The sequence below is a fragment of the Leptonychotes weddellii genome, chromosome 7, assembly GCF_054177405.1.
Source record: "Leptonychotes weddellii isolate Sample4059 chromosome 7, ASM5417740v2, whole genome shotgun sequence".
Classification (NCBI taxonomy): Eukaryota; Metazoa; Chordata; class Mammalia; order Carnivora; family Phocidae; genus Leptonychotes; species Leptonychotes weddellii.
In genome coordinates this window covers 133,314,665-133,339,574 of record NC_138375.1, presented here as the reverse complement: position 1 = coordinate 133,339,574, position 24,910 = coordinate 133,314,665, and the positions used below count along the sequence as shown (strand labels likewise).

At 42.3% G+C, this 24,910-nt stretch overlaps 1 protein-coding gene and 2 long non-coding RNA genes across 7 annotated transcripts in view; 1 reads left to right on the top strand and 2 right to left on the bottom strand.

Moving 5' to 3' along the window:
* LOC145722777 (uncharacterized) overlaps positions 1–7,490 on the bottom strand; it is a 13,482-nt gene extending 5,992 nt beyond the window's left edge. Inside the window, exon 1 of the long non-coding RNA XR_014147305.1 lies at positions 6,947–7,490. This is a non-coding gene — a long non-coding RNA (uncharacterized LOC145722777). The remainder of the gene's footprint in view (positions 1–6,946) is intronic.
* Positions 1–20,296, top strand: part of ZFP2 (ZFP2 zinc finger protein) — a 21,128-nt gene extending 832 nt beyond the window's left edge. For 2 of the 5 annotated variants that reach the window (XM_081827308.1, XM_081827309.1), the window contains exons 2-6: positions 1,449–1,545; positions 8,722–8,894; positions 12,277–12,442; positions 18,184–18,225; positions 18,729–20,296. In XM_081827308.1, the coding sequence (XP_081683434.1) occupies positions 18,803–20,200 (1,398 nt within the window). In that variant the 5' untranslated portion in view covers positions 1,449–1,545; positions 8,722–8,894; positions 12,277–12,442; positions 18,184–18,225; positions 18,729–18,802 and the 3' untranslated portion in view covers positions 20,201–20,296. The remainder of the gene's footprint in view (positions 1–1,448; positions 1,546–8,721; positions 8,895–12,276; positions 12,443–18,183; positions 18,226–18,728) is intronic. The other 3 variants (XM_031017635.2, XM_081827311.1, XM_031017636.2) reach the window with 3 other exon arrangements.
* Positions 14,702–24,910, bottom strand: LOC115936818 (uncharacterized). Its single transcript, XR_004072211.2, has 3 exons — positions 24,691–24,910; positions 23,126–23,471; positions 14,702–16,300 (listed from the first exon to the last, which is right to left on the bottom strand). It is a non-coding gene; the product is annotated as an uncharacterized LOC115936818 (long non-coding RNA).

Sequence of the window (24,910 nt, the reverse complement as noted above, 5' to 3'; positions counted from 1 at the left end):
AATACATTTGGAAAGGGCTTAAAGTGCACAAATATTAAGCTCCATGATTTTTTACAAATGCTTTTATCTGGTGTAAGTACCACTCGAACCAGGTAGAGAATAAACTTTTTAAAAAATTAATATTTGAAAAACAATTGTCATTTTAAAGAGCGTGAGAAAAAGTATGTCTGTGCCATATTCAATCCTCCCTTTAGGCCTTTACATTCCTTCTCAGGTTTGTTTTTTTTCCCCTCATGTTATAAACCATATAGACCATTTGGCTACACACATCTTTGCATTCCTGTCTCATTCTTTAAGTCTCTTCAGATGAAATTTCTGGGTCATACTGTAAGACTTGATACCCTTCCATCTTACTCCAGAAAAGTAGTCGTTTATAAACATTTGCAATATAAGGGTGCCTAATGGACCCACACCAAGTCTGGGTGTTCCTATTCTCCAACTTCCTGTGAGGTGGAGCAATACGGTTGTTTAAATGTATGTTTTGAACACTTATGAATATTTTGTGCAATTTTGAGTTTTGTTTTTAAATTCTGTATCTGATACAGTGTTTTCTTACTAGGCAGAAATGTTACATTTTTACATGGTTAGACATGAAAACCATCCCTTCACGTTTGGGTGTTTGACATCACTGTTAGAGGGACTTCCATCCCATTACCACAAAAAACGTTCATCTGCAGTTTCTTCTAATACTTTAATTGATTTAATGTGCAAATTTTTATTCTTTTCCAAATGGTAAGTCCTTGTTCCAAGTTACTAATTCATTCTTTTTTCACTGATGTGAAATGTCACTTTTTCATATCCTGAATTCTTACATACAAAATGTTTTCTGAATTGTTTGTGTTGGTAGGATTTTAATTTGCTCTACTGATCCTTTTCTCTGCTAGACTATAATCCACGAGGGCATGGAGAATTTGTTTATCTGTTTTGTTTATGGCTGTATTTACCCTCTCCCCTAGGAATGGTGCCAGGTACACAGCAGGTGGTCAGCATTATATCTGGTGAATCAATGACTCAGCCTGTTCCATCACACTATGTTCTAATTATTGTAGCTTTATGATATCTGGTGGGCAGGTTCTCCCTCACCACTCTTCCCTTTCAAATGTTTCCTGGCTATCGTTAAATGACACAATTAACTTAAAATAAGATCTTTTCCATCATTACCTTTAAAATACTATTACTTAGGTATAACTTGGTTAGGAATGTGCTAAGTTCATAAATTTCAAAGAAGTGACAACTTAGATATTGTGACAGCCTATCCAGGAATATGGTATGTCTCTCTGTTCATCCTTTGTATATCTAAATAAGCCCAGCAAAATAAACTTCATGAATAAAAAATACAGTTTTCCTTAGGTAGGTACCATGCATTTCTTACTTGGTTGATCTGTGGGTATTTTATTTGTTGTTGTTGCAGGAGTCTCATTTCTCATGGCTTCTTTTCCTTCCATCAGCTCTGCCTCCTTTGGATCCTGCCCATCCCCTAGGAAGGACTGTGCAGGAAGGAAAGGGAAGGCAATGGCTATTGGGCCTCTGCCACTGGCAGCTCTGGTGAGCTCGTATTTCTCACTGAACACTCTCCCTTACTCCTTAGCACTTATTCCTGTACCGTATGTGGGCTTCACTGCAGAGGATGGGGCTACTGAGATCTCGGAATGTTGGATATTTCCCATGCAGCCCCCCTTACTGTCCCTCAGTTCTGTCCTCAGCAGCCTACTTCCTTATTCAGCTGGGAGCCCTGGCTTCCTGAACTTTTGGTGCCATTCAAGCATCATCAAAGGAATAAAAATCATATGAAAGATGATCTGGGTGCTTATAGGGTTTATGGACCCTCGGGGAACATAAGAGAGGTTATATCTCTACAAGATACAGTCATGATGATTATATGTGAACATGATAATAAGAACAAGTATGGCCAGGTACTCAGATTGTCAGTGTTCCAAAACTTGTGGCAACCAGGAGAAGTAGGGTTAGATAGGGATAACTGGAGAAGATTTGCTATAATGGAGTTAAAGTGTCCCGAGTTTAAATCCCGACTCTACCATTTATAGCTGCATTGTCTTGGGTAAGTAACCTGACTTCCCTGAAGTTCCTCATGGTGATGATAGAAATAAGAGCATTAACTGAGTGTTTGCCACCTATATGACATTAGTAAGCATTTCACATGGCTTATTTCGTTTAATAATACATACTTTATAGGTTTGTTGAAAGTTCAAGTGAAATAACATATGTAAAAAGTGCCCAGCATGGTTACTAGAATGTTAGAGGTACTCAGTAAGGCATTCTTAACATTATTCTAGCTTGGTATTTTAGTTTTAGAGGTGGAGCAAATGTAGCAGTGACTGGTGATGAGAGGGAATCAGATGTAAAGTTTGGGGTCAAGTTCCAGGAAGGAGGAGTTTGTGCTTCTGGTTGGGTGGTAGGCATGGGGGTGGAGGATGAGGAGGAATTTTGATAAGGCATGTTCCAAGAAAGAAGCAGTGTCCATCAGCTAAAGAAATTCATGCAGTGTAAAAGTAGTGAGGAGCCCAGGGGTTTTTTGCCCTGAGAGATGGCTTGAAAACGGAACCTGCTAGGGGCACCTGGGTGGCTCTTGGTTAAGCGTCTGCCTTGGGCTCAGGTCATGATCCCAGGGTCCTGGGATCGAGCCCGGTATTGGGCTCCTTGCTCAGTGGGGAGTCTACTTCTCCCTCTCCTTCTGTCAAATAAATGAATGAATGAATGAATAAAATCTTTTTTAAAAAAAGAAAAGAAAATGAAATTTGCTAGTTTTTACTAGAACCTGGAGTTGTTGCTCCTCTGGAAAAAGAAGGTATCAGGGGGACTTGGCCCCAGGAGACCCTGAGTTTTGTTTTGCTTTGTTTTGTTTTTTAAGGTTAGGCTTATTTAACTTTGTCTGCTATCCCACGGGACTCGTGGTGTTTTCTCTATTCATAAGATCATGTATTAGGGTTCTCTCAGCTATGTCACTGGTTTATTTATCAACAGAACCAGTTTAAAGAAGGCTACATGAAGACAAGTACTGTTGTGATTTCTGTTTGTACTACTTTCTCTCCTTAGTATTATCAGCTCAGTTATAAAAGGCAACATAACTCACAAAAATAGGCAGAAGAAAGAGGGAGTTTCCAGAAAAGAAGGTTTAAAGGGGGAGCATTCAGAAGATTTTGGTTGATGAAGGTTGTGGTTTGGCTATCAGGAGCCTTGATTTTATTTTATTTAGTTAAAGTAGTATTAATTTTTTAAATCAGCTTTTTTCCCAGGTGTAATTTTACATAAGATAACCCATTTTAAGCATATAATTCATTGAGTTTTGACAAATTTATGCACTAACATAATCGCCACCCCAATCAAGCTATAGAGCATTTTCCTTACCCCAGAAAGTGTCGTCACCCCCTTCCAGTCCACAACCCCCACCCCAGGCAATCACTGGTTTGATTTCTAAATACTTCAGTATGTGTTTCCTAAAAACAAGCTCTCGTTTTACATCACCAGAATACAATTACCAAATGAGGACACTTACGTGGACACAGTACTGTTAGTTAACCTACAAACCTTACACATATTTCGCCACAAACTGGGTCCTTTATCTGGTGCAGGACCCAATCCGGATCACAGCTGGCATTCAGCTGTCACGTCTCCTTAGCCTCCCTTAACCTGGAACAGTTCCTCAGTCTCTGTTTTGGATGACCTTGACACCTGGACCTGGGATGTATCAGTGAAGCATTAGAGCTGTTCCCCTTTTTCCGTCTTTCCTTTTTAGGCTGGTCATGGGACTATGAATCGCCCAAGTAGGACTTGTGTTTGCCTTTAAATTATATCTTCTTCTTCTGAATATACATACTAGCTGTGTCATCATAAAAAAATTTTTTTAAGACTATAATATATATTTGCAGGTCTTAAACCCTCAGAAATAAGCATGGACATACATTCTTCCGGCCTTTTAAATATCTGTTTACATCCTTGCCCAGTTTTATACTGGGTGGTTTGTATATAAAAGAAGCCTTTTATGCAGTGTAGACATTAATCCTTTGCCATAAATCGCCAATATTATTTATTCTCTGTCATTTCTCTTAAATCTGTTTATAACCTCTTCTGCTACGTGTAAGTTTTGAAGTTTTATGCAGTTAACTTTCCTTTTCCTTTGTTTGGCCTTGGAATCATGCTATGAAAGGCTTTCTGTACCCTAAGATTATATAAATATTTTTCTACATTTTCTATTAGTTTTATATTTTAAATTGACATCCTTGAACTATCTAGAATTTATCATTTATAAGTGAGGTCGGAATCTAACTTCATTTAACAATGTGGTGTAGCATTTCATCATCCATCCGTTCACTAAGCAGGGACTGAGCACCTGCCTACCACGTGTTAGGCAGTATTCTAGACGCTGGGAAGATGGCAGTGAGACAGGCTAGGTTCCTTTCTCCTAGATCCTGTCTTACAGAAACGGGAGGCAGCAGAGAAGAAATAATTACTGAGGACATTGTTAGCTGCTGTGAAGGCCACACAGCAGGGTGGCCTGGTGGAGTGTGACATCTCTTTTAGCTGGGCAGAGCCAGAGTGGCACCCCAGAGGACATGGCATTCCAACCGATGTAATCTCCTGAATAATCTGCTTCTCCATAGGTTGGAAATGCTCAGCAGGGAGCCTGATGCGGGACTCAATCCTGGCACTCCAGGATCATGACCTGAGCCGAAGGCAGTCGCTTAACCGACTGAGCCACCCAGGCACCCTACTGTACCTTTCTTTTACATTTATCCTTATAGTTAAATTTTATTAACTATTATCAAGTTCCAACAGTAAGTTAAAAAGTATGCAATTCTGATTTGAATTCCATTAAATCTATATCAATATGAGGAAGACTACCATCTTTTACAGTGTTTATTCTTCCTAATGAATAAAAAAACTACCCTTCATTTTATTCAGATCCTTCATAATGGCTTTTGTTAAGTTTGATCACAAGGATCTTGCATATTCATATTAAGTGTATTCTGAGGTGTTTCATTTTTTGTTGCTATTGTGATTGTGATTTAAACACAACTGAGATTATAAAAAAAAAAAAAAACTGGATTGCTGGGGCGCCTGGGTGGCTCAGTCAGTTAAGCATCCAACTCTTGGTTTTGGCTCAGGTCATGATCTCAGGGTTGTGGGATTGTGCCCCATGTTGGGTTCCGTGCTCAGAAGGGAGTCTGCTTAAGATTCTCTCCCTCTGCATCTGCACCCTCCCCAACTCTCACAATCGTGCGTGTGCTCCCTCCCTCTCTCTCAAATAAGTAAATCTTAAAAAAATAAAATAAAAATCAGATTGCTAAGAATTATATCTGAAGACATTGTGTTGCTGTGGTGCCTCAAAGTCCATCACCGTCATACCTTCTTTATAAATTATACTTTGATCATTTAAAATATCCCAATTTATTCCATTTGATCCTCAACCTTTTCAAAGGATAACAATACCAAAAAACCCATGTCTTTAGGTTTAAGAAAACTTTTTGCACAAACGAGACAAACCCATGAAGCTGCTTATTTCAAACACCACGAGTTACCCTGTGCTTTTAATGTAGCGCTGGAGAGAAAAGACCATACTAAGTGGAAAGGCAAAAGGGAAAAACCTCTGAAGGGATAAACAACAAATATGTTTTATGGACAATAGAGATTAACAACAAATACGTTTTGTGAACAGTATCATTAAGTTTCACATTAGCCTTTGAAAGTGCTCTTCTGTACTTCTCTAAATCAGTCTTCAGGAGCCCTTCTGTAGCTCAGGGGGGGCACAGGATGTTTCATAATAGAGACAAGCTCTGCACTGAAGCCCACGAGGATCCAGGGAAGTGGGGAAGACTGGCATACAGCCCACAGGAGTCTGAATCTGGGCTTTTAATTTTGCTCAATATATTCTAACAAGGCAATTTATTGAAAAAACAAAGTGGATTAATTTTTGGAAGGAGAATATCCTATTTCTGCTACCTTTTTTCCCAAAGAAGGGGCTTATGCTTTGTTTCCACATACATTCTACCTTATCTGATATTCATATGTTCTCCTCGCAGTTTCTTCTTTTTTCTTTTCTCCTTGCTTTCTTTTTATTTACACTGGCCTGATATATCTTGTCTCTACCCGCCCTCCCCCCCTTACTTTTTAACATTCTGGTTTGTGCTTGTATATGCTAGATTTGAAACCAATTTTAGAGTTTTTGTCTTTTAGTAGAGAAAGTCAACTCATTCACATATGTTTTTATACAAGTATCATGTCTTTTCCTGATTATTTAAGGATTTATGTTTATTACGCTTTCTTGTTTCCTTTCTTTACATTTATTAAACTGATTTTTCTTGGTTCCTTTTTTTCCTTTCATAAAATAGAAATTCAGCCATATAATTATGTCCTACTAGAAGCTACCTTTACATTTCTTGACAATATTTGTGATTTTTAACGTTATGTTGATATGTTGATTAAATAAATATTAGCAAAAAATAATGAGGCAGAAAGAGAATGAACTCTGCCTCAGTGCTAACACTTTTTCTCTAAGTTCACAGCAAGCAGGATGTAAAATACACATATTTCTTGGGCGTGGGCTTCATCCCATCTCTGGTATCCAGGCCTTTTCTCTCCATTACGTTTCTCCCCTTTGCCCACTTATATAGCACAGCGCTGTCCTTAAATGAAAGCCTCTTCCATGGCTTTATCCCCATTTCCTTGTCCTTACTTCTTTCCATATCGTCCTCTCTTACCTTTTCCACATAAGTCTGAAGTAATTTCACAGCTGCTTCTGATTCCTTATCTTCCATTTAGCCTTTTACCCACTGTAAGCTGACTTCTGCCTTCATCACTCTGCTGAAATTAGCTCATTTTCCAACCAGCAGCTCTCCTTTCAGTCATCATTCTGTCTGACCCACTCCTTCCTCCTGGACCTTCAGTCCTGAATCTCCTTCCCTCCTCCCACCCCCCAGCCCCCACTCACTTGCTCTGATGGGGGTTGGCTGCAGGGGTTCTTTTCTTGGCCTTTTCCTCTCACAACACCAGGAGATAGATGGCCTTGGGTTTGAGTCCCAGCTGTGTGATCGTGGAGAAGTTATTTAGCCATTCTGATCCTCAGATTCCTCCTCTGTAAAATGATGACTTTAGTGCTAACAATTTAGCAGGTTGTCATATGGATTAAATGAGGTGAGGTGTGTGACTCTCCTATTAGTGCAAAACTCAGTATAACTGTGAGCACTCAATCAGTGCTCCCTCCTTGTACTAGTCAGGCTTCTTCAAAGAAAGAGAACCCAGAGGCCTGAGATCCGGGACTGAGGGGTAAGTCCTGGTCGGAGTCTGAAGGCTCAAGACTAAGAGCACTGTCTGAGGGCTGCCGCAGCTCAAGCAGAGCCAGCATATTTGTCCTTCCTCAGCCTTTTTGTTCTATTTGGGCCCTCAATGGATTGGATGATGCCTTCCCACATTGCTGCGGGCTGATCTTTTCTCGGTCTCCTGACTCACTGGGAGCACCCTCACAGAAACACCTAGAAATAACACTATACCAGCTATCTGGGCATACCTTAGTCCAGTCAAGCTGACACATAATATTAACCATCACACTCATTAAACAGATACTGAATACCTACTGTGTTTTGCTTTCTGGTCTGAGGGCTAGAAGAACAATGCTGAAATGGGCTTGTCAATTCAAAATGCCACTCTCAGGTCAAGCTGGGTGTTTTCTTGGTCCTCTTAACCATATTCTGCATGTATATATGCTGCCAAAGCGAGCACAACCATATTCTGCATGTATCCTGTTTGTACATGCTTTCCCTCCATTACCTGGGACTCCGCCTGTATTATAAAGCCTGAAATTCCATGTGCCGCCTTGACGACGCTGAGCCTCGCAGGGCTCCAAAGACCTGGCTGTGAGCTCCCCTGGTCTCCCTGCCCCAGCCCAACAGGAAAAGCACCCTACTAGCTAGCCCTCCCATCAGCCAGACCGGGTGCAGCCCTCCCAGTCCTCAAGCTAATGGCTTTTGCCTCCCTCCCAGCCCATGAAATTGTTCAAACAAGCTGACTGCATGTTCCCATGGTAACCAAGGGTCCCCTCACTCTTGTCACTACAAAGCCTGCTTCCTGCAGCCCCAGCTGGCTTACCAGTGCAGTCCCTGAGTGGCCCTGCATGGTGGGTAGGCTTGCCCAGGCTATGAGAACATGTGACTGGTAAACTGCTGTCAGTCTCTTCTGTCTGGTGCTGGGTGTCGTGTGTTCAGTCATCTTGTGCTCTGTAAGGCGCGCGATCCCTCCTTCACCAATGGGGTAAATGGGAGGCCATGAGAACAGTACCTACTCTTCTCCAGTGGTAATCTAGAGCAGCCTTCCCTATTACTCTCTAATAGCTCCTCTTCCTGTCCTTACATGTCAAAGCACTTTCTTTTTATTTACTCATTTATTTAATTATTTGAGAGAGAGCATATGATGGCGGGGGGGAGGATGAGGCAGAGGGAGAGAAATCTTAAGCAGGCTCCATGCCCTCCACGCCCTTGGGGCCCTGAGATCATGACCTGAGCCGAAATCAAGAGTCGGATGCTTAAGCGACTGAGCCACCCAGGTGCCCCAAAGCACTTTCTATTATTACATTTATCTCTGATCATTTCATGATAATGTACATTTTTGTTTAGTTTCTTTAGGCAGATAAGACATTTTTCTCACACTGATCTCTTTATCCTTCCCTTCTAATGCTGCTTGTTTTTGTTTGTTTGTTTTCACTTCCCTCAGGAGGTTTTATTGGCATAATCCTCTGAGCAGGAATTTATAGTTTCAAGAGTCAGTGACATTCAGGGATGTGTCTATGGATTGCACTTGGGAGGAGTGGATTTGTCTAGATTCTGCTCAGAGGAACTTGTATGGGACAGTGATGCTGGAGAACTACAGGGACTTGGTTTCACAGGGTAAGGACCTCTCATTCTAACTCAAAACCTCCCTACTGACATCTTTCCTTACCTACTGACACCTTGTACAACCGCGGAAATTCAAGAATTCGCACTTGCTATCCTGCTGTGATAGGTCGTTGTTTTAGGGTGGTTGCTTGGTGTCCTCTCTGGACATGGAATGGAAAACAGAACCTTCCAAAGGCCTGACGGGGAAGGGACAAGGACAGGTACCGGGAGTGGTTGTTATACTCAGTTCAGAACCCACATTTAGTGGCTCTCCTCCCGAGCAGGGCATCAGCTTTCCAAACCAAATGTGATTTCTCAGCTGGAACTCGAAGAACTGAGCTGGATGACAAAAGGACTTCCAGTGGGCCTCTCTCCAGATACAGATCAGGCAGCAGGTACTTGTTACCTGAGTGTGTCCACTTGGGAGAAATCCCCGCGGACCCCCCTGGGTCTCCTGGAGAGACCTGCACCCCCCAACATATATTCTCTCAAAGGCCTGTGCATTACTCATGTCACCGCTCCTCCCTCTGTCCTGCAAAAGTCCTCACCATGGAGGGAAGTAATAGTGTAGGAGGATTAAATGAGTTACTACATTTGTAGCACTTATTAATTGCTGTGAATATCAGTAAATGTTACCAGTTATTGCTTTTGTCTTCATCTGTATTTTGAATCCCTGTCTTTCTGTCTTCCTCCACTTTATATTCTCTTTCCTGTTTCATGAGTCTCTCCTGTCGGCCATAACCTCTATCCATGGCTTTCTTTCCCTCATTCATTTAAACCTTTGTCAGCTTTCTTAAAGGAAACTAGTGTTTTTCTCCCTGAGTTGCAAACTTGTATACATGTTTTATAGTCTTCATTTAAAAACAAATGAAGAAGACTTTAGCCTTGTTATTTTCACTAGTAACCTCATGTTTTATGCTTTCCCTTTCTCATTCCTAAACTTTCAGTCTTCATCCCATTCTACTCTAAGCATTTAATGCCTCTGAATCTTTGTTAACCAGTTTCTAATCCCCTAATCCCCCTCACAAATGAAATTTCTGTTAGAGGTTATCACTGAATTTCCTCTGAAAAAATACACTTTACAGCCTTATATTCTGTACTCAATATGAAAGCACTGATCACCATTTCTTCTAACACATCTTTTAAATTAAAGAGATATTAGGCACATATTTTTATCTCTGAATAGTGTATGACTACCTAAGTATAAAGCAATAAAAGAAATCAGTAAAAGAACATATTGACAGGAAAAAAAGAATCTTACGAACATTGCTGCTAGTTTCTAGTAAGCTTTCTAAAGAACAGGATTTTACAAGAATCACTGGGTCAAAAGATGTATTTTTTATGGCTCTTGTACACATTGCACAACTTTGGATATTTTTATGCCTTTTAATGGTAATTTATTAGGTATAAAATGATCCCTTAAGGTAGCTTTAATTGCCTTTACTATAGATTCTGTGGTTTGATTATCATTGGTATTTTTTTTTTAAAGATTTATTTATTTGAGAGAGCGAGAATGAGAGAGAGAGTACGTGAGAGGGGGGAGGGTTAAAGGGAGAAGCAGGCTCCTCTCCGAGCAGGGAGCCCGATGCGGGACTCGATCCAGGGACTCCAGGATCATGACCTGAGCCAAAGGCAGTTGCTTAACCAACTGAGCCACCCAGGCGCCCTACTATTGCTATTTGTATTTATTCTTATGTAAATAATCTTTTTATTCAGCAAACATTTTGTGAGCACTAGGCCCTGTTCCTAGCACTGTGGCTATAGTAATAAACAAGACAGGCAGTTTCCCCATGGAGCTTATAGTCTAGTGGGGGGAAAGTAAATTAAGAAAGAAAGCAAGCATGGAGGAGAAGGGAAAGGAAAGGAAGGGAATGAATAGTCTAGAGTCCTAGTGCTATGTGGAAAAAGCAAGCAGAATAAGGGAACTGGATCAGTTAACAGCAGCTTTATTTTAGAGGGAGTGATCAGAGAGGGCCTCTCCTTGAAGGTGGATGTTGAACAGATAATTCACAAAGTGATAGGCCATGTAGACCATTTTGGGTCCAGGGAACAGCAGGTGCAAAGACCCTGTGGGTGACTGCATAGTCTTGTTTGAAGGGAAGAGTGCCAGGAGATGTAAAGATTTCCTTAAATTTATTTCTTAAATAAATTCCTTAAAGGAATTTTTCTTTCTTAATATTTCTTAATATTATTTCTTAATAATATTTCTTAAATAAATTCCTTAAAGTCTTTCAGTCCTTCTCTGAAAAAAATTTATTTCTATTTTTAAATTTCTATGAGCCTTCTTTTCATTCTGAGTGTTCCTTCTCTCTTAACAGCAATATTTTTTAATGCATGCATTAATTTATTTTGTCTGTATGAGAATATTTTTTGTTTGTTTTGTTTTTTGGTATATGTATGCAGCATTTTTTCCCTTATTCTCTAGATTATTTTAGTAGGTTGATATATGCCTTTTTAATTATCCCACTGTCATTTTGGTGGGTTTTCTGGAGGCAGCAGAGGTGAACACATATATTCTTAATCCTGGGTTTTCCTCTGTCTTCTTTACTGGTCTTCAGGCTTCTCCACTGGGCTAAATCTAAAGATTCTTCATTTGTTTATGATTGCAGTTCACATTATATTTGCCTTGTCTCTCTGAATGTCTGTCCAGCCACCAGTGTGCAGGCTCACTGAATTGTCATGATTGAGCTAACTGCTTTATATCCCTGCCTGGCACGTTGCCTGCCAGAGTAGGTATTTAATATATGTTTGTTAAATGAATATTGAATGACATCAAGTAGAATTTTTAGACATTAGGTGAAAATACAGATTTGAAAGTTATAATCCTATCCGTGACATTCATATCAATGAGTATTATTAATTATCAGGGAGAGGGAATGAGAAGGGCAAAGCAGCAAGGATGGAACCCTAAAGGACAGTAAGATTGACTTGGGGCCAAAGATGCCCCAGTGAAGAGGACAGAAAGAGTTGTCAAAGGAGGAGAAGAGAATGTAGGGAGAGCCAAGGGAAGAGAGAAGCGGTGGGAGAGTACTGCATGCCAACCAAGAACTGGAGGGTGCTGTTGGCCTTAGCCAGAAGGACGCTAAGGATGTGGCCTAAGGAAGAGCACTCTTGGTGCAGAGGGAAATGTGCTATGGGTAGATGAGTAAAGAAGCAAACAAGTAAAGACATTACAGACAGTTGTTTCAATAGGGTTCACTTTAGAGGAAAAGGAAGATACGGCAAGAGCTGAGACAAGTCAGAGGTCAAGTGCCTCTGGTTTGTTTACCAGCGAAGAGACTCAAGTGTATTTACGGGAGCAGAGAGGAGAAACCTAAGACCGAGAAAAGTGGAGCCAGAGGATGAAGCCCGGAAAATTGGTGGTGTGCTAACTCCAGGTCTTATTTTTCTCCAGATTTTCTTCGATGTAACTGCCAGATTAAGCTACCATTTAGTCTTTTTCTGTTCAAAACCAAGACAAGAAAGCGTGGAGGACTGAGTGCTGTGCTCAGCTCTTCTCCAGCCATCATGACTCACTCCTCGTAGCCATCATGACTCACTCCTCGTAACCATCCTATGGGGTAGGTACTGCAGCGCCCCCTCAGTGGGACAGATGGGTTCAGAGGGGGAAATGACATGCCCGAAGTTGAACACCGGTTTCTTGTTTTGTTTCTGCCTTCGAGTTTAATGCTAATTCTGAAACAAAAAAGTTATAACTTTCTTTCCCTGCCTTGCTGTGACTTCTTATTTCCAAGTACATCTAGCAAAAATAGAACCTCTACATCCTGGCCCAATTTTTCTTTTAGATGATTGTTTTCTTCCTTCCTTCCTCTCTTTATTTCTTTTTAGACAGAGAGAGAGTGTGTTTGTGAGCTTGTGGGGGGAGGGATGAGGGGAGGGGCAGAGGGAGAGAGAGAGAATCTTAAGCAGGCTCCATGCTCAGCGCAGAGCCCGACACAGGCTCAATCCCACAACCGAGATCATGACATGAGCCAAAATCAAGAGTTGGATGCTCAACCGACTGAGCCACCCAGGCGCCCTGGATGATTGTTTTCTTTTTCTGTACTAAGGTTTTCATGTGTACAGTTCTTGAATGCTTCATTAGATTTTGCCTCTATTTTATAAAAGCTGAGTAGAAAACGTAGAGATAGAAGTTCTGTTAGAGACAGCATTATTGCTAGTAAACTTGTTAATGCTGAAATAGAGATGGGAATTATTAGTAACGTGGAAAGCAGTGAATTTTTACCCTCTAGTCAGTGGTCATTAGACTTAAATCTGTTGGTGAAGTACAGTCATGAAGGATACAAACAAGAACATGTGCAAAGTATTGAAATCTATTACCAAAGATTATGTCTATAAAATAAGATAGTTAGGGATTCTGTAACATTTTAAGCTCTCCAGGAAGCCACCCTTTACTACCCCAAACACAGAAACCTATTATTTGTGTTTTATACACGACTTTGTATCATTCTCAGAAATGTAGTGGGTGACTACTTGTGTCTGTGTGCACATGTGTGTGTTAACATACACACAGAATTTATATATTGTTACAGAGTCCCTATTTACCTTCATGCTAACCTGAGCCTCCCTCATGTATAGTACAGACACATGTCTTTGCCTCCATTAGCAGGAAAACTAATCTAAAAGACCATAATAAATATAGAAGTATCCACAGTTCACTGATCCTTACACAGGGCAGGCCCACATCTGCCTCGGGGCCTCAGCCCTGGGATTTCCTTCTGTGTGGGATGCTCTCCCTTTGATAGTCCTGTGACTCCCTCCTCACCCCCTAAAGTCTTGGCTTCAATATCACCTTTTCATTGTGGCCTTTCCTGAAGAGTCTATGTAAAATTACAAACCATTCCCCTCACCCATCATGTTCCCTATTTCGACTTTCTTGCTTTTACTTTTTCCATAAGGTATGCCACTTACATTCTAAGTATTTTACTTATTTATTATGTTGATTGCCCTTCTTGCTCTCATGGAAATATAAGTTCCTTAAGGGTAGAAATGTGTTTTGTTCATTGCTAGCACCCTAATCAGCACCTGGCTCAATAGATATTTCTTAAAGAGATATTTCATGTTCAGAGGATCCGTCTGGCTGCTATATGGAGAATGCACTGTACAGCAGCAAGAGTGTTAAGTAGGAAGTCCAGTCAGGTGAATAAGTGGTGGAGTGGAAGGAGTAACTTACCTACTACACAGGGGATTGAAGAAAGACAAAAAGAAATAAATCGACTTGCCATAGGAAGAGCAGGACCTGCTGCCCGAGAGCTGTACCCACCCCAATTCTCTGCAGGCTCTTGGCCTCTACTATGGCCAGTGTCAGCCATTAAAGACTGAAGGATCTGTGTTCTCCCAGATCCCTCAGTCCTGGGGGCTCTTGTTCATGTCCTGATGAGTACCAAAATTATATAAATCCTATAACTAGACATTCTAAGACAAAAAGGGAGAATGGGCTATCACTCCAAAGTCCTGTTTAGGGAAAAAGGAAGAGGGGGCTGTATATTGTTTAACACAAAATAATAAGGGTAATGGTAACAGCTAACAATCAATGAACGCTTATCCTGGCCAGGCACATTGCTGTGCACGTTACAGGGGCCTTGTTTAATGAGACAGCAAAATAGCAAACATCTGAAACCTCATCCAATCCTAGAAGAGCTATAGTTTTTGATCCTTAGTGCTCCGGTCCCAGCCCTTCAACACTTCACTAATTCTGAGTACAGCTACCCTAACACTTTTATGTTTTCCAGGGAGACAGTCATGTGATCTGAGAAAAGTAAAATTTCCTCCCCTCTACGTTGTCTAATGTACTGGTCACACTCTGGGAACAATATTAAATAGTAAGCATCCTTTCCTTGATTCTGTTGCTAGTGTGAATTCTAGAGTTTTATGTGTATGCTTGGTACACTGCTTATAATTTTGTTTTTGAATCAGGATCCAACATTGGATATTATCAAATACTTCTGAAGCATCCCTTGGGTTGGTCACAGGTCCTTTTTCCCATGTCCCACTAATATATTAATAGATTCCTAATAGCGAGCATTCTGGAACTCCTGGATAAATCCTTTGTTCAAATCGACTATCTAAGTAGTATTTCAGGAACGGCATAGGAGTTCTATAATTACTAAATCTTTCATATTTAAGAATGTGTTTTGGTTTTCTCTACACATGTATAGAGTACTGGCCATGTGCAATTCTTGAGTCACATTGGTCTTTCCTCAGTCCCTTGTAGACATGGCTTCCCTGTTTTTGGCATCCCATGTACCCGGAGCGATCACTTCAGTCAGTTTTTAAAAAAATTGTTGGTAATCCATTTTTCATTTCCTGCAGCAAATCTCCAGAATTAACTTTTAAATTAGATCTCCAAATTCCATGAAGATATACTGTCTCTTTTCTTTAGTACATAGTGATGTTTCAACTTAAAATTGTTAATATTTTCCAAAATAGGAAATATTTTCTTGTTCTCATTTTAAGAAATGTCATATATACAGAAGAATATGTAAAATACATGTACTATTTAGCAAAAATCTACATATTCTAAGCTCTTTATAAGTATTAACTAATTTTTGTTCTTACCTCAACAATATACAATAGGTGCCATTTAACAGATGAGGAAACAGGAACACGGACAGACCCAAGGTCACACAGCTAAGTGGAGCCAGGTAGCCTGGCTCCAAAGTTGTCGTAACCATTATGCCATACTGCTTTTCTTTATAGTTCACGATGATAAAGATGAACAAATAATAAGGAAAGCAAACACCCAGACACTAGAACCCAGATTCGGAAACAGAACGTTGCTTGTATCTTTTTTTTTTTTTTTAAGATTTTATTTATTTATTTGACAGGGAGGGAACACAAGCAGAGGGAGTGGGAGAGGGAGAAGCAGGCTCCCCACTGAGCAGGGAGCCCGATGCGGGGCTCGATCCCAGGACCCTGGGATCACGACCTGAGCCGAAGGCAGACGCTCAACGACTGAGCCACACAGGCGCCCCCATTGCTTGTATCTTAGAAATGCTTTGTTTGAGCCTTCTCATTCACATCCTCTTACCCAAGACGTAACCATTCTTCCCACATTTGTGATAATTGTCTTTCCTTGCTTTTCCTTACAGTATTGCCATCCATAAAGGAATCTCTAAACAATACATTTAGTTTTAGCCTGTTTTTAAACTTTATCTAAATGGCCTCTTACTATATATATTTTTGTGTGACTTGGCTTAAATTATTTATTAATTCTGATTATTCTACGTAGCTTTAGTTAATGTTCTCTGTTGGTTCGGGCTGCTATCACAGAACACCATAGACTTGGTAGCTCTAACATCAGACATCTATTTCTCATAGTTCTGGAGGCTGGAAGTGTGAGATGGGGGGGCCAGCATGGTTGGCTTCCTGGTGAGGGCTCTCCTCCTGCTTCATGGACAGCTGCCTTCACACTGCATCTGCACATGGTAGAGAGCAGAGAGAGGGGAAGCAAGCTCTGTCATCTGTCACTTCTTATAAGGGCTTTACCTTCATGACTTAATGACTTCCAAAGGTTCTCCCCCTAAAGTTATCTCATTGGGGATTACGCTTCAACACGTGAGTTTTGGGGAGACACAAACATGACATCCTTAACATTCACTGTTTTCAGTTATCCTGTTGTTATAAATATTTCACAACTTAGTTATCCATTCTGTTGTTGGTAGCAATTGGGTTGTTTCCAGTTTTTTGCTCTTGTGCATGATGTTACCTTTAAAATTGTGAATTGTGGTGTACCTTTGCAAAGCAGATTCCCTAAGTGTAAGTACCTACTAGTGGGTTTGCTAAATCACAGTCTGTGTGCCTGTTCTACATGACTAGGTAGTGTTAAACTTTTTCAAACACCGGAACCAAATTACATCTCCACCAGCAGTATGTGAAAGTTTGCATTACAGCACATCTTTCTAAAATCTGAAGCTATCAGTCTGCACTTTTTAATTTTTTTACTCAGGTGGATGTTACTTATTAGAGCTTTAATCTCCCTTCTCCTGGTTACTGTTGAGATTGGGTATCTTTGCTTGTTTACTCACCACCACTGTTTCCTTTTCTTAAGTGCCTATTCAAGTCTTTTGCCCATTTTTCTGTTGGGCTTAGTGTTCCACGACACTGTTTTCCAGATCGAGGTTCTAGTCCTCCTGTATGGGCCGTGTGTTGCAAAGATCTCCTTCCAGTATGTCACTGTTTTTGTTTACTTCCTTTTTGACGCCTTTTGATGACTGGAAGCATTTCATTATTCTCCCAGTGTTTATTTTCCAGGTGGTTTTTATGTTTTTTTCCTCATTCTCCTGTTACTATTATTTTAAAATTTTATTTCTTGAACCTCTACATAGTTTCCACATTTGTTACTTTCTGTGTATCATTTATCTTTGAATGAGGGCAGTTCTGTCTTGAGTTTGTATTTGTCTAACAGTGTGAATGGCTCCTCCTTTGCCCTTTATGTTGTTTATTGGGTAGAGCTTTGGTTGCACAGTTGGATGTGATATAGTGACAGGACAGGAGGTAGCCTCCAGTTCATGTGTTACCTGTTGATATTCACACTCAATTGGAGAGGTCCTTTCTGGGGTTACCTGGTGGCTTTAGAAGAGGAGCCTGCGTGGCTTTCCACTTTTTCTCTTTTTTTACATAAGCAGGTCAGGTTGCAAGGAGGTGGTCCGGTTAATGCATACCTCATGCTTCATAGTAAAGCCTCCTGCTCACAGGCCTTTGGTTTGTTGGTTCAGTGTTGATCTTGGCTCTGGTAATTTTGATCAAGCTGACAGCTGATTCTCAGATTGTAGTTTTCTGTCCTCTGCCTCTCATTGCCCGGTCCCCACCCCCAGCCACTTTGTCTAGGATAAGAAGGGGGATCTGATAAAATAAAGTCAGAGTGGTCACAAGGTCCTTCCTTCAGCCCCATCTCAAGCAGCTCAACAGATCCTGCTTTGCCTCTCCCTCCCTGTTTTTATTACTTTACAATTTTTTTCCTTGAACCTCTACATAGTTTCCAAATTTGTTACTTTCTGTGTATCATTACTTTGTTACTTTCTGTGTATCAAATCTTTGAATGAGGGCAGTTCACATCTCTAATGAATGGGTATTTAGTAGGAAATGGTAGGGCCCTGTAGGACCCTCTTACCTAAAGAGAATGAGAAACTTATAGCCTGTTGAAAGTTGGTGGTAGGGTGAACCTTTAGATTGTGTCATCCTCCCTTAAGTTTCAAGTAGGTTGTGGTATTTTATGTTCCAAACAAGCATATTCCTGAAGGGTAGTTTATATGCATTATCTTACTTAATCCTCATCAGATTATTTTTATCTTTATTTTAGGTCTGTGAAAACTAAAACCCAGAGAAACAACTAGTTAAGAGGGTAAGTTAACAGTCAGGGTTTAAACCCAAGTGTGTCTGATTCCAGAGCCAACAATCTTTCACGGTGTCACACTGTGGTGGTGTACAAAGATTTAGTGTCAGAATTAGAGGCAGCATTGCAGGGGAGAAGAAACTGCTGGTGGGAATACCAGGGTTTTCTGATCTGCCTCCCCCGATCCCAGCTTGTCTGTATATTTTCCCTTCATTCCATCTTCATTATTTAGCCTTGTCCAAAGGTCAGTGATTTCAGTGTCCATCCCTCCTGCATACACAGGCTTACTCTTTTCTCTGCTTACTGCCTCCTCTAGTTCTCCTGTTATTTATGAACTGGTTCACTGTTCTTTCCCTCCCTTCTGGTTTTCTTCCTCATTGTAGGGACATCTTTGAAAGCTCTCACATGTGCCCCACAGTTATTCTCAGTTTCTTTCTCTCATTCCCACCTTAGACAGTTTTTTGTCTTCCAGCACAGAAACTGATGTGTATTTGAATTTTTATTTTTTTCAGACTGGGAGACAAGACTTGAAACCAAAGAATCAACTATAAAGCCCAGCATTACTGAATATTTATCCTATGGGGTAATGATGGAAAGGGAAGGTCTCTGGCCTTCTTCTTTAGGGGAAGCCTGGGAACCTGATAATTGGTTAGATGGGCAACAGAAAAACCAGGACAGACATCTGTGCCAAGTGGCCGTTACTCATAAGGAAACCCTCCCTGAGAGGAGGGCATGTGGAGGTCATGAATTTGAAAGATGTTCTAGTCAGGGGTCAATCCTTGATATACAACAAAGTATTCCTGTGGGACAAAGGCCCCATAATCAGAATTCACATGGAGAAGACACTAAACAGAATTCTGAATTAATTAAAACTCAAAGTATGTTTGTAGGAAAGAAAATCTATGAATGTAATGAATGCAGGAAAACCTTCAGCCAGAGCTCATCTCTTCTTAAGCACCAGAGGATTCATACTGGGGAGAAACCCTATAAGTGTAATGTATGTGGGAAGCACTTCATTGAACGCTCCTCCCTTACTGTACATCAAAGAATTCATACTGGGGAGAAACCCTACAAATGTAACGAATGTGGGAAAACCTTCAGCCAGAGCATGAACCTTACTGTTCATCAAAGAACTCACACTGGAGAGAAACCCTATCAGTGTAAAGAGTGTGGAAAAGCTTTCCGTAAGAATTCATCCCTTATTCAACATGAAAGGATTCATACTGGAGAGAAACCATACAAATGTAACGAATGTGGGAAAGCTTTTACCCAAAGCATGAATCTTACAGTTCATCAGAGAACTCACACAGGAGAAAAACCCTATGAGTGCAATGAATGTGGGAAAGCCTTTAGTCAGAGCATGCACCTTATTGTACATCAGAGAAGTCATACTGGAGAAAAACCCTATGAGTGTAGTGAATGTGGAAAAGCCTTTAGTAAAAGCTCAACCCTAACTCTGCATCAACGAAATCACACTGGAGAAAAACCCTACAAATGTAACAAATGTGGGAAATCCTTTAGCCAAAGTACATACCTTATAGAACACCAGAGACTTCACTCTGGAGTGAAACCTTTTGAATGTAATCAGTGTGGAAAAGCTTTCAGCAAGAATTCATCTCTTACTCAACATCGGAGAATTCATACTGGAGAGAAACCTTATGAATGTATGGTATGTGGAAAACATTTCACTGGGCGATCTTCCCTTACTGTACATCAGGTTATTCATACTGGAGAGAAACCTTATGAATGCAACGAATGTGGAAAGGCCTTCAGCCAGAGTGCATACCTTATTGAACATCAAAGAATTCATACTGGTGAGAAACCCTATGAATGTGATCAGTGTGGAAAAGCCTTCATTAAAAATTCATCCCTTATAGTGCATCAGAGAACTCATACAGGAGAGAAACCCTATCAGTGTAACGAATGTGGGAAAGCCTTCAGTCGGAGTACAAACCTTACACGACATCAGAGAACTCATACCTGAGTTTTTTCATTGAACCCTTCACCAGGATTAACTTTTTGGTGATAATCAGATAAGTCATGTAACACAGAAATCTAATAAATGTAATGATTGTAGGAATCTTTTAGTTGAAGTTGAAGTTTCTATATCAGATAATACCACCACAAAGAAACCATATAAAATAGAGAAATCTTAATTCAGAATGTAAAACATTCCTTTACACCAGAAGGTTTAAATAGCTAATGTTCTAAACAATGACGATTCATGCTGAAGGTAAGTTCTGTTGTATCTTACTGTAGATCTTCTTTGGATATCAGAGACTTCACACTGGAGAGAAAAGGTGAGAGTGCTAAACTGGACAGCCCAAAGACTTGGTATGTAGTCCTGATCTGCCACTAACTTAGACAAGTCACCTACTTTCACCAGGTCACAGTGTCCTTATTTGGTAAATGAGGGATTTTGAATTTAGAAGGTCTCCAGGATCCCTATTAGCTCTAAAATGCTATAAACCTATAAATATAACCAATACTGGGAAACCCTTGATCTTTTACCATGTTATATATGTTACCTAGATGCTCCTATTTCACAATCTGGTTTACCTGGATGTTTTGAGTCAAAATTCTCTACCTCTACCAAATCCTAGTATTATCCATCCATGTCCCTCCCCCTCCTCCTGCACTGTTATTTTCTCCCCTAAAACTTAGGCTGGTTGCTACCCGGGTGATGAAACAATTGTACAGATCTTAATGCAATAGCATGCTATTTTGAGTTCTCAACTAACAGTCATTAAACTACTGTTAAGTAAGCTAATTATTTAGAAAACAGTATAACTTAAATATAGTCTCTAAGTACATAGGATTCAAATATGTATCTTTGTACCATACTCTGTATCAAAGTGAAAAGGAGAAAGGGTTAAACACTAATAGACATGAAAATGTGACATATTAACAAAATCTTTGCAACTCAAAATGTATTCAAAACAATCGTAGGTTTTATAGATCTCTAGTGATGACAGTAGTTAAGACAATTTCATTTATTTCATACATAATAAGTGCTAAATATGTGATAGATATGATGAGAAGATCAAAATGGATAAGATATATTCTTTGCTTTTCAAGGGCTAAACTAAAACACTGGCCGTGGCATGGGAGAGGAAAGGAAGAATTCAAGCAATAATGAGGCAGAATCTAGATAACGTGGTAATTGATTAAATGTAGGAACTTGAATTTATTTGGGTGGATGGAGTACCATAATTAAGAACACACAAAGTTGACCGATTTTGTGGGGAAATGGTAAGTTCAGTCTGGGGGCATTTTAATGAGTCTGTGGGAATCCAAGTGAAGATTCCTGACAGACACTAGACTAAGTGGCAGGGCAGGTGTGAAGGGTATTCTGAGAGTACTGTCACTGAATGGGGGAAGTGGAGGAAGTGGAACCAGTGAGAGCTGAGAGGAAACAGCAACCAAAACGAAAATGAAACGCAAAAGGAAAAATTAGAAGATGCTGGCACAAAAGTAAAAGAATTTCACATAAAGTAAGAATAGTTAGTATTTTCATATGCCGTGGAGGGTTAAAGTAAGATAATTAAAAATGGCCTTTGGTTTTGGTTACTGATAACCTCTGTTAAATATTAGTGGGTTGAAGAGTGAGCTAAAGGCTGAAAAGGACTCATTCACTTACCTGAGAAAGGAGACACTGATAAAAATAACTAGAGGGAGACCAGCATGGAGAGCGGGTGTATCTATCAGAAGAGCTTTATGGCTACAAATACTGGAAAGCCCAGTTAACAAGGCTTACAAGCAAGCAGGGATTTTTTTTTTTTCCTCACATAACAAATCTGGAGGGGGGTGGCATCGTTTCAAAGACAAAATTAATTCAATGTCTTTAGTTCCATGGCTTTTCCACCACGGTCACATGATGGCTGCTCTGCTTCAGGTAAAGTATGTGCATTCAAGGTAGGAAGAACGGGGATGGGAAGCACCAGCACATCTGTGCCTTTTATCAAGAAAGGTTGTCCCAGAAGCCCCTCAGCAAACTTCAGCTTACATCTCACTGACCACAGCTGCGTTATATGGAGGCCAGTAGCAAAGGAGGCTGAAAAAATAAATACTCTTCCAGCCTCTAAAGTGGAGGTAGGCAAAACAAAGGAGGTTTAAGCAAGGTGTTGATCTGGCCAATGAACAGTCTGGCATGAGTGTGTTTATATGACCACTGAAAAGAAAGGTGTGGAGAGTCAAAGATGCAGCATGGCGGGGACGGGCAGCTCAAAGTGGGAGAACGGGAGTGGGGCAGAGGTAGAAACTATAGGAACCTTTTTCATTTTTTTTTTAAAGATTTTATTTATTTATTTGACAGAGAGCACAAGTAGGGGGAGCGGCAGGCAAAGGGAGAAGCAGGCTCCCCACTGCGTAGGAAGCCTGATGCGGGACTCGATCCCAGCACCCTGGGATCATGACCTGAGCCGAAGGCAGCTGTTTAACCGACTGAGCCACCCGAGCACCCCTATAGGAACATTTTTCAAAGGAAGGAAATTTTTCATTGGGAGAGGCGGGAATCAATAAGTGATGGGTACAGAAGACGTTTGTGGGTGGCAATGGAAGAGGCTCCCCATAGACGCTGGGTCCCCAGGCAGGTCAGGCTCTTTGGGCTATGTGACCCCTAAGCTCTCACTCTTGGGAGCTGGAACAAAGACGGAAGGGGAATGAAACAACCATATCCTCGGAAACTTAGATCTTTAATATTTGTCCCTTATACCTAGTTTCCTCCTTTGCCTTCACATATTTTTTTCTAGAGAAGGCAGAGAGAAGAGATGGATAGAAAGTAGATGAAAATGATAAAGAAAGCAAAATAAAGGGTCAGAAGGATGGCACCGGACAAGGGGGAGAGGAAGAATGAAACATACTGAAGCCTAAGAAGATGCAATAACTCAAAATTTGGTGACATACTAACCTTTAGAGGAGGCAGCTGGAGAAACGGGTCATTAACATGGAGGTCGCACTACTTTTTCAGGAGTTTTGGAAGCCTTAGGCCCTTGTATGTCAGTTCTCGGTCATTCTGGGCAACAAGTAAGGAGGGCAGTCTCTGCAGCTCTCCTCTATCACCAGGGCCAGGACTCCGGGTTCCACTTACTAGACACGAAGCCTCGGGCAGGACACTCAGCATCTCGGTGCTTCACTTCTCTTGTGAGTAGTGCAAACCGCACAGCTTCGGATTACAGTAGGTCCCCATGTAAAGTGCTTATAAAAGTGCCCAACACATAGTGCTCCATAAACAGATTTTCACCATCCGCATATACCTGAAAACAAAGTGACATCCAGACTGCTTAGCACGGCGTCCAGAAACTTAGACTCCCTAGGCCCTCCGAACCAGTGCCGCGTACACACCAAGGATGCATCGGTGCGGGAGGCTGTCCCTCCGGCGCCCCCGGCAACTCTTCCTCCCCCGCCCCCACCAGCCGACCCGCGAGCCCGTCCAAGTGTGCTCGGCCCCGCCCCTGTCGCGCAGACTGCTTCGGTGGCGCTCGGCCCCGCCCCTCTGGCGCAGACGCCTTCGGTGGCGCTCGGCCCCGCCCCTCTGGCGCAGACGCCTTCGGTGGCGCTCGGCCCCGCCCCTCTCGCGCAGATTCCTTCGGTGGCGCTCGGCCCCGCCCCTCTGGCGCAGACGCCTTCGGTGGCGCTCGGCCCCGCCCCTCTGGCGCAGACGCCTTCAGTGGCGCCCAGCATACGCGGAGCGAAGCTGACGGTCCCCTTCAGGCCTCCCGTCCGGCTCCCGCCGGCTCCCCGTGCCCTCTCCAGTCCCTCCGGGCTCAGCGAGCACACACTTCTGTCTCGGGAGCTCGCCGGCCCTCCCCGCATGTCCACACGGTTCCCTCCCTCGCTGGAGTCAGTCCCCGCTCACGCGTCCCCCCCTCAAAAGGGCGTTTCCAAAACGCGACTCAACGCCCCCTCACGCCCACCGCCACAGGTTTCCCGACACCGCCTACGTGCAGGTTGCACTGGCCCCTCCCCAGCCTCCAGGACAGCGCCGGACACACCGAGGCTCCCGAGCTGTCAGGAGGATGGAATCGTCCATAAAACCTCGCACGGGAGGCCGCCGTGGCTCCTGAGTCCCTGACACCACTTCCTACGCTGACAGCTCCTTGACAAACCTCAGCTCACATTTTTGACTTTCCCCCCCGCCCAATTCACCACCGACAAAGTTAAAACCTCCTCTTTCCTCCCCGAGCTCGCGAAAACGTGTGTTCTAAGGCACCTCAACGTCCCCGGCGCGATTTTCCACAGGCCCCCCGTTCCCGCCCGCCCCCGCGGAAACGAACACCTCCCCGCGCTCCCGGCTCGCTCCCTCCCCTCGGCGAGCCGCCGAGCCCAGGCCGCCCCACCACCTCGGCGCTTCTCCCGGGCCCCGCCGCCGGCCCCGCACCCGGGCCACACCGCCACAACGAGTTGCGTCCGCCGCCTTCTCAAGTCGTCCCCGCGCGGTCCTCCGTCAGGAAGGCGCCTTCTGCGGCTTCTCACCTCTCACTCCGTCCTCGGGGACCGCCCCCGATCCGCTCCCCACGGCGACCGACAGACTTCACGCCGTCGTCAGCTTCTCTCTGGTGTCTACCTTTCCCGGGCGTTACTTCAAGGCTGAGGCTGACTCCGAGTCTGACTGGAACGGAACGAAAGCCGCACGCGCGGGTTAGCGCACCGGGGAGAGCTGACTAAGGGGAACCGCGACGAGCCTGCCGTGGCC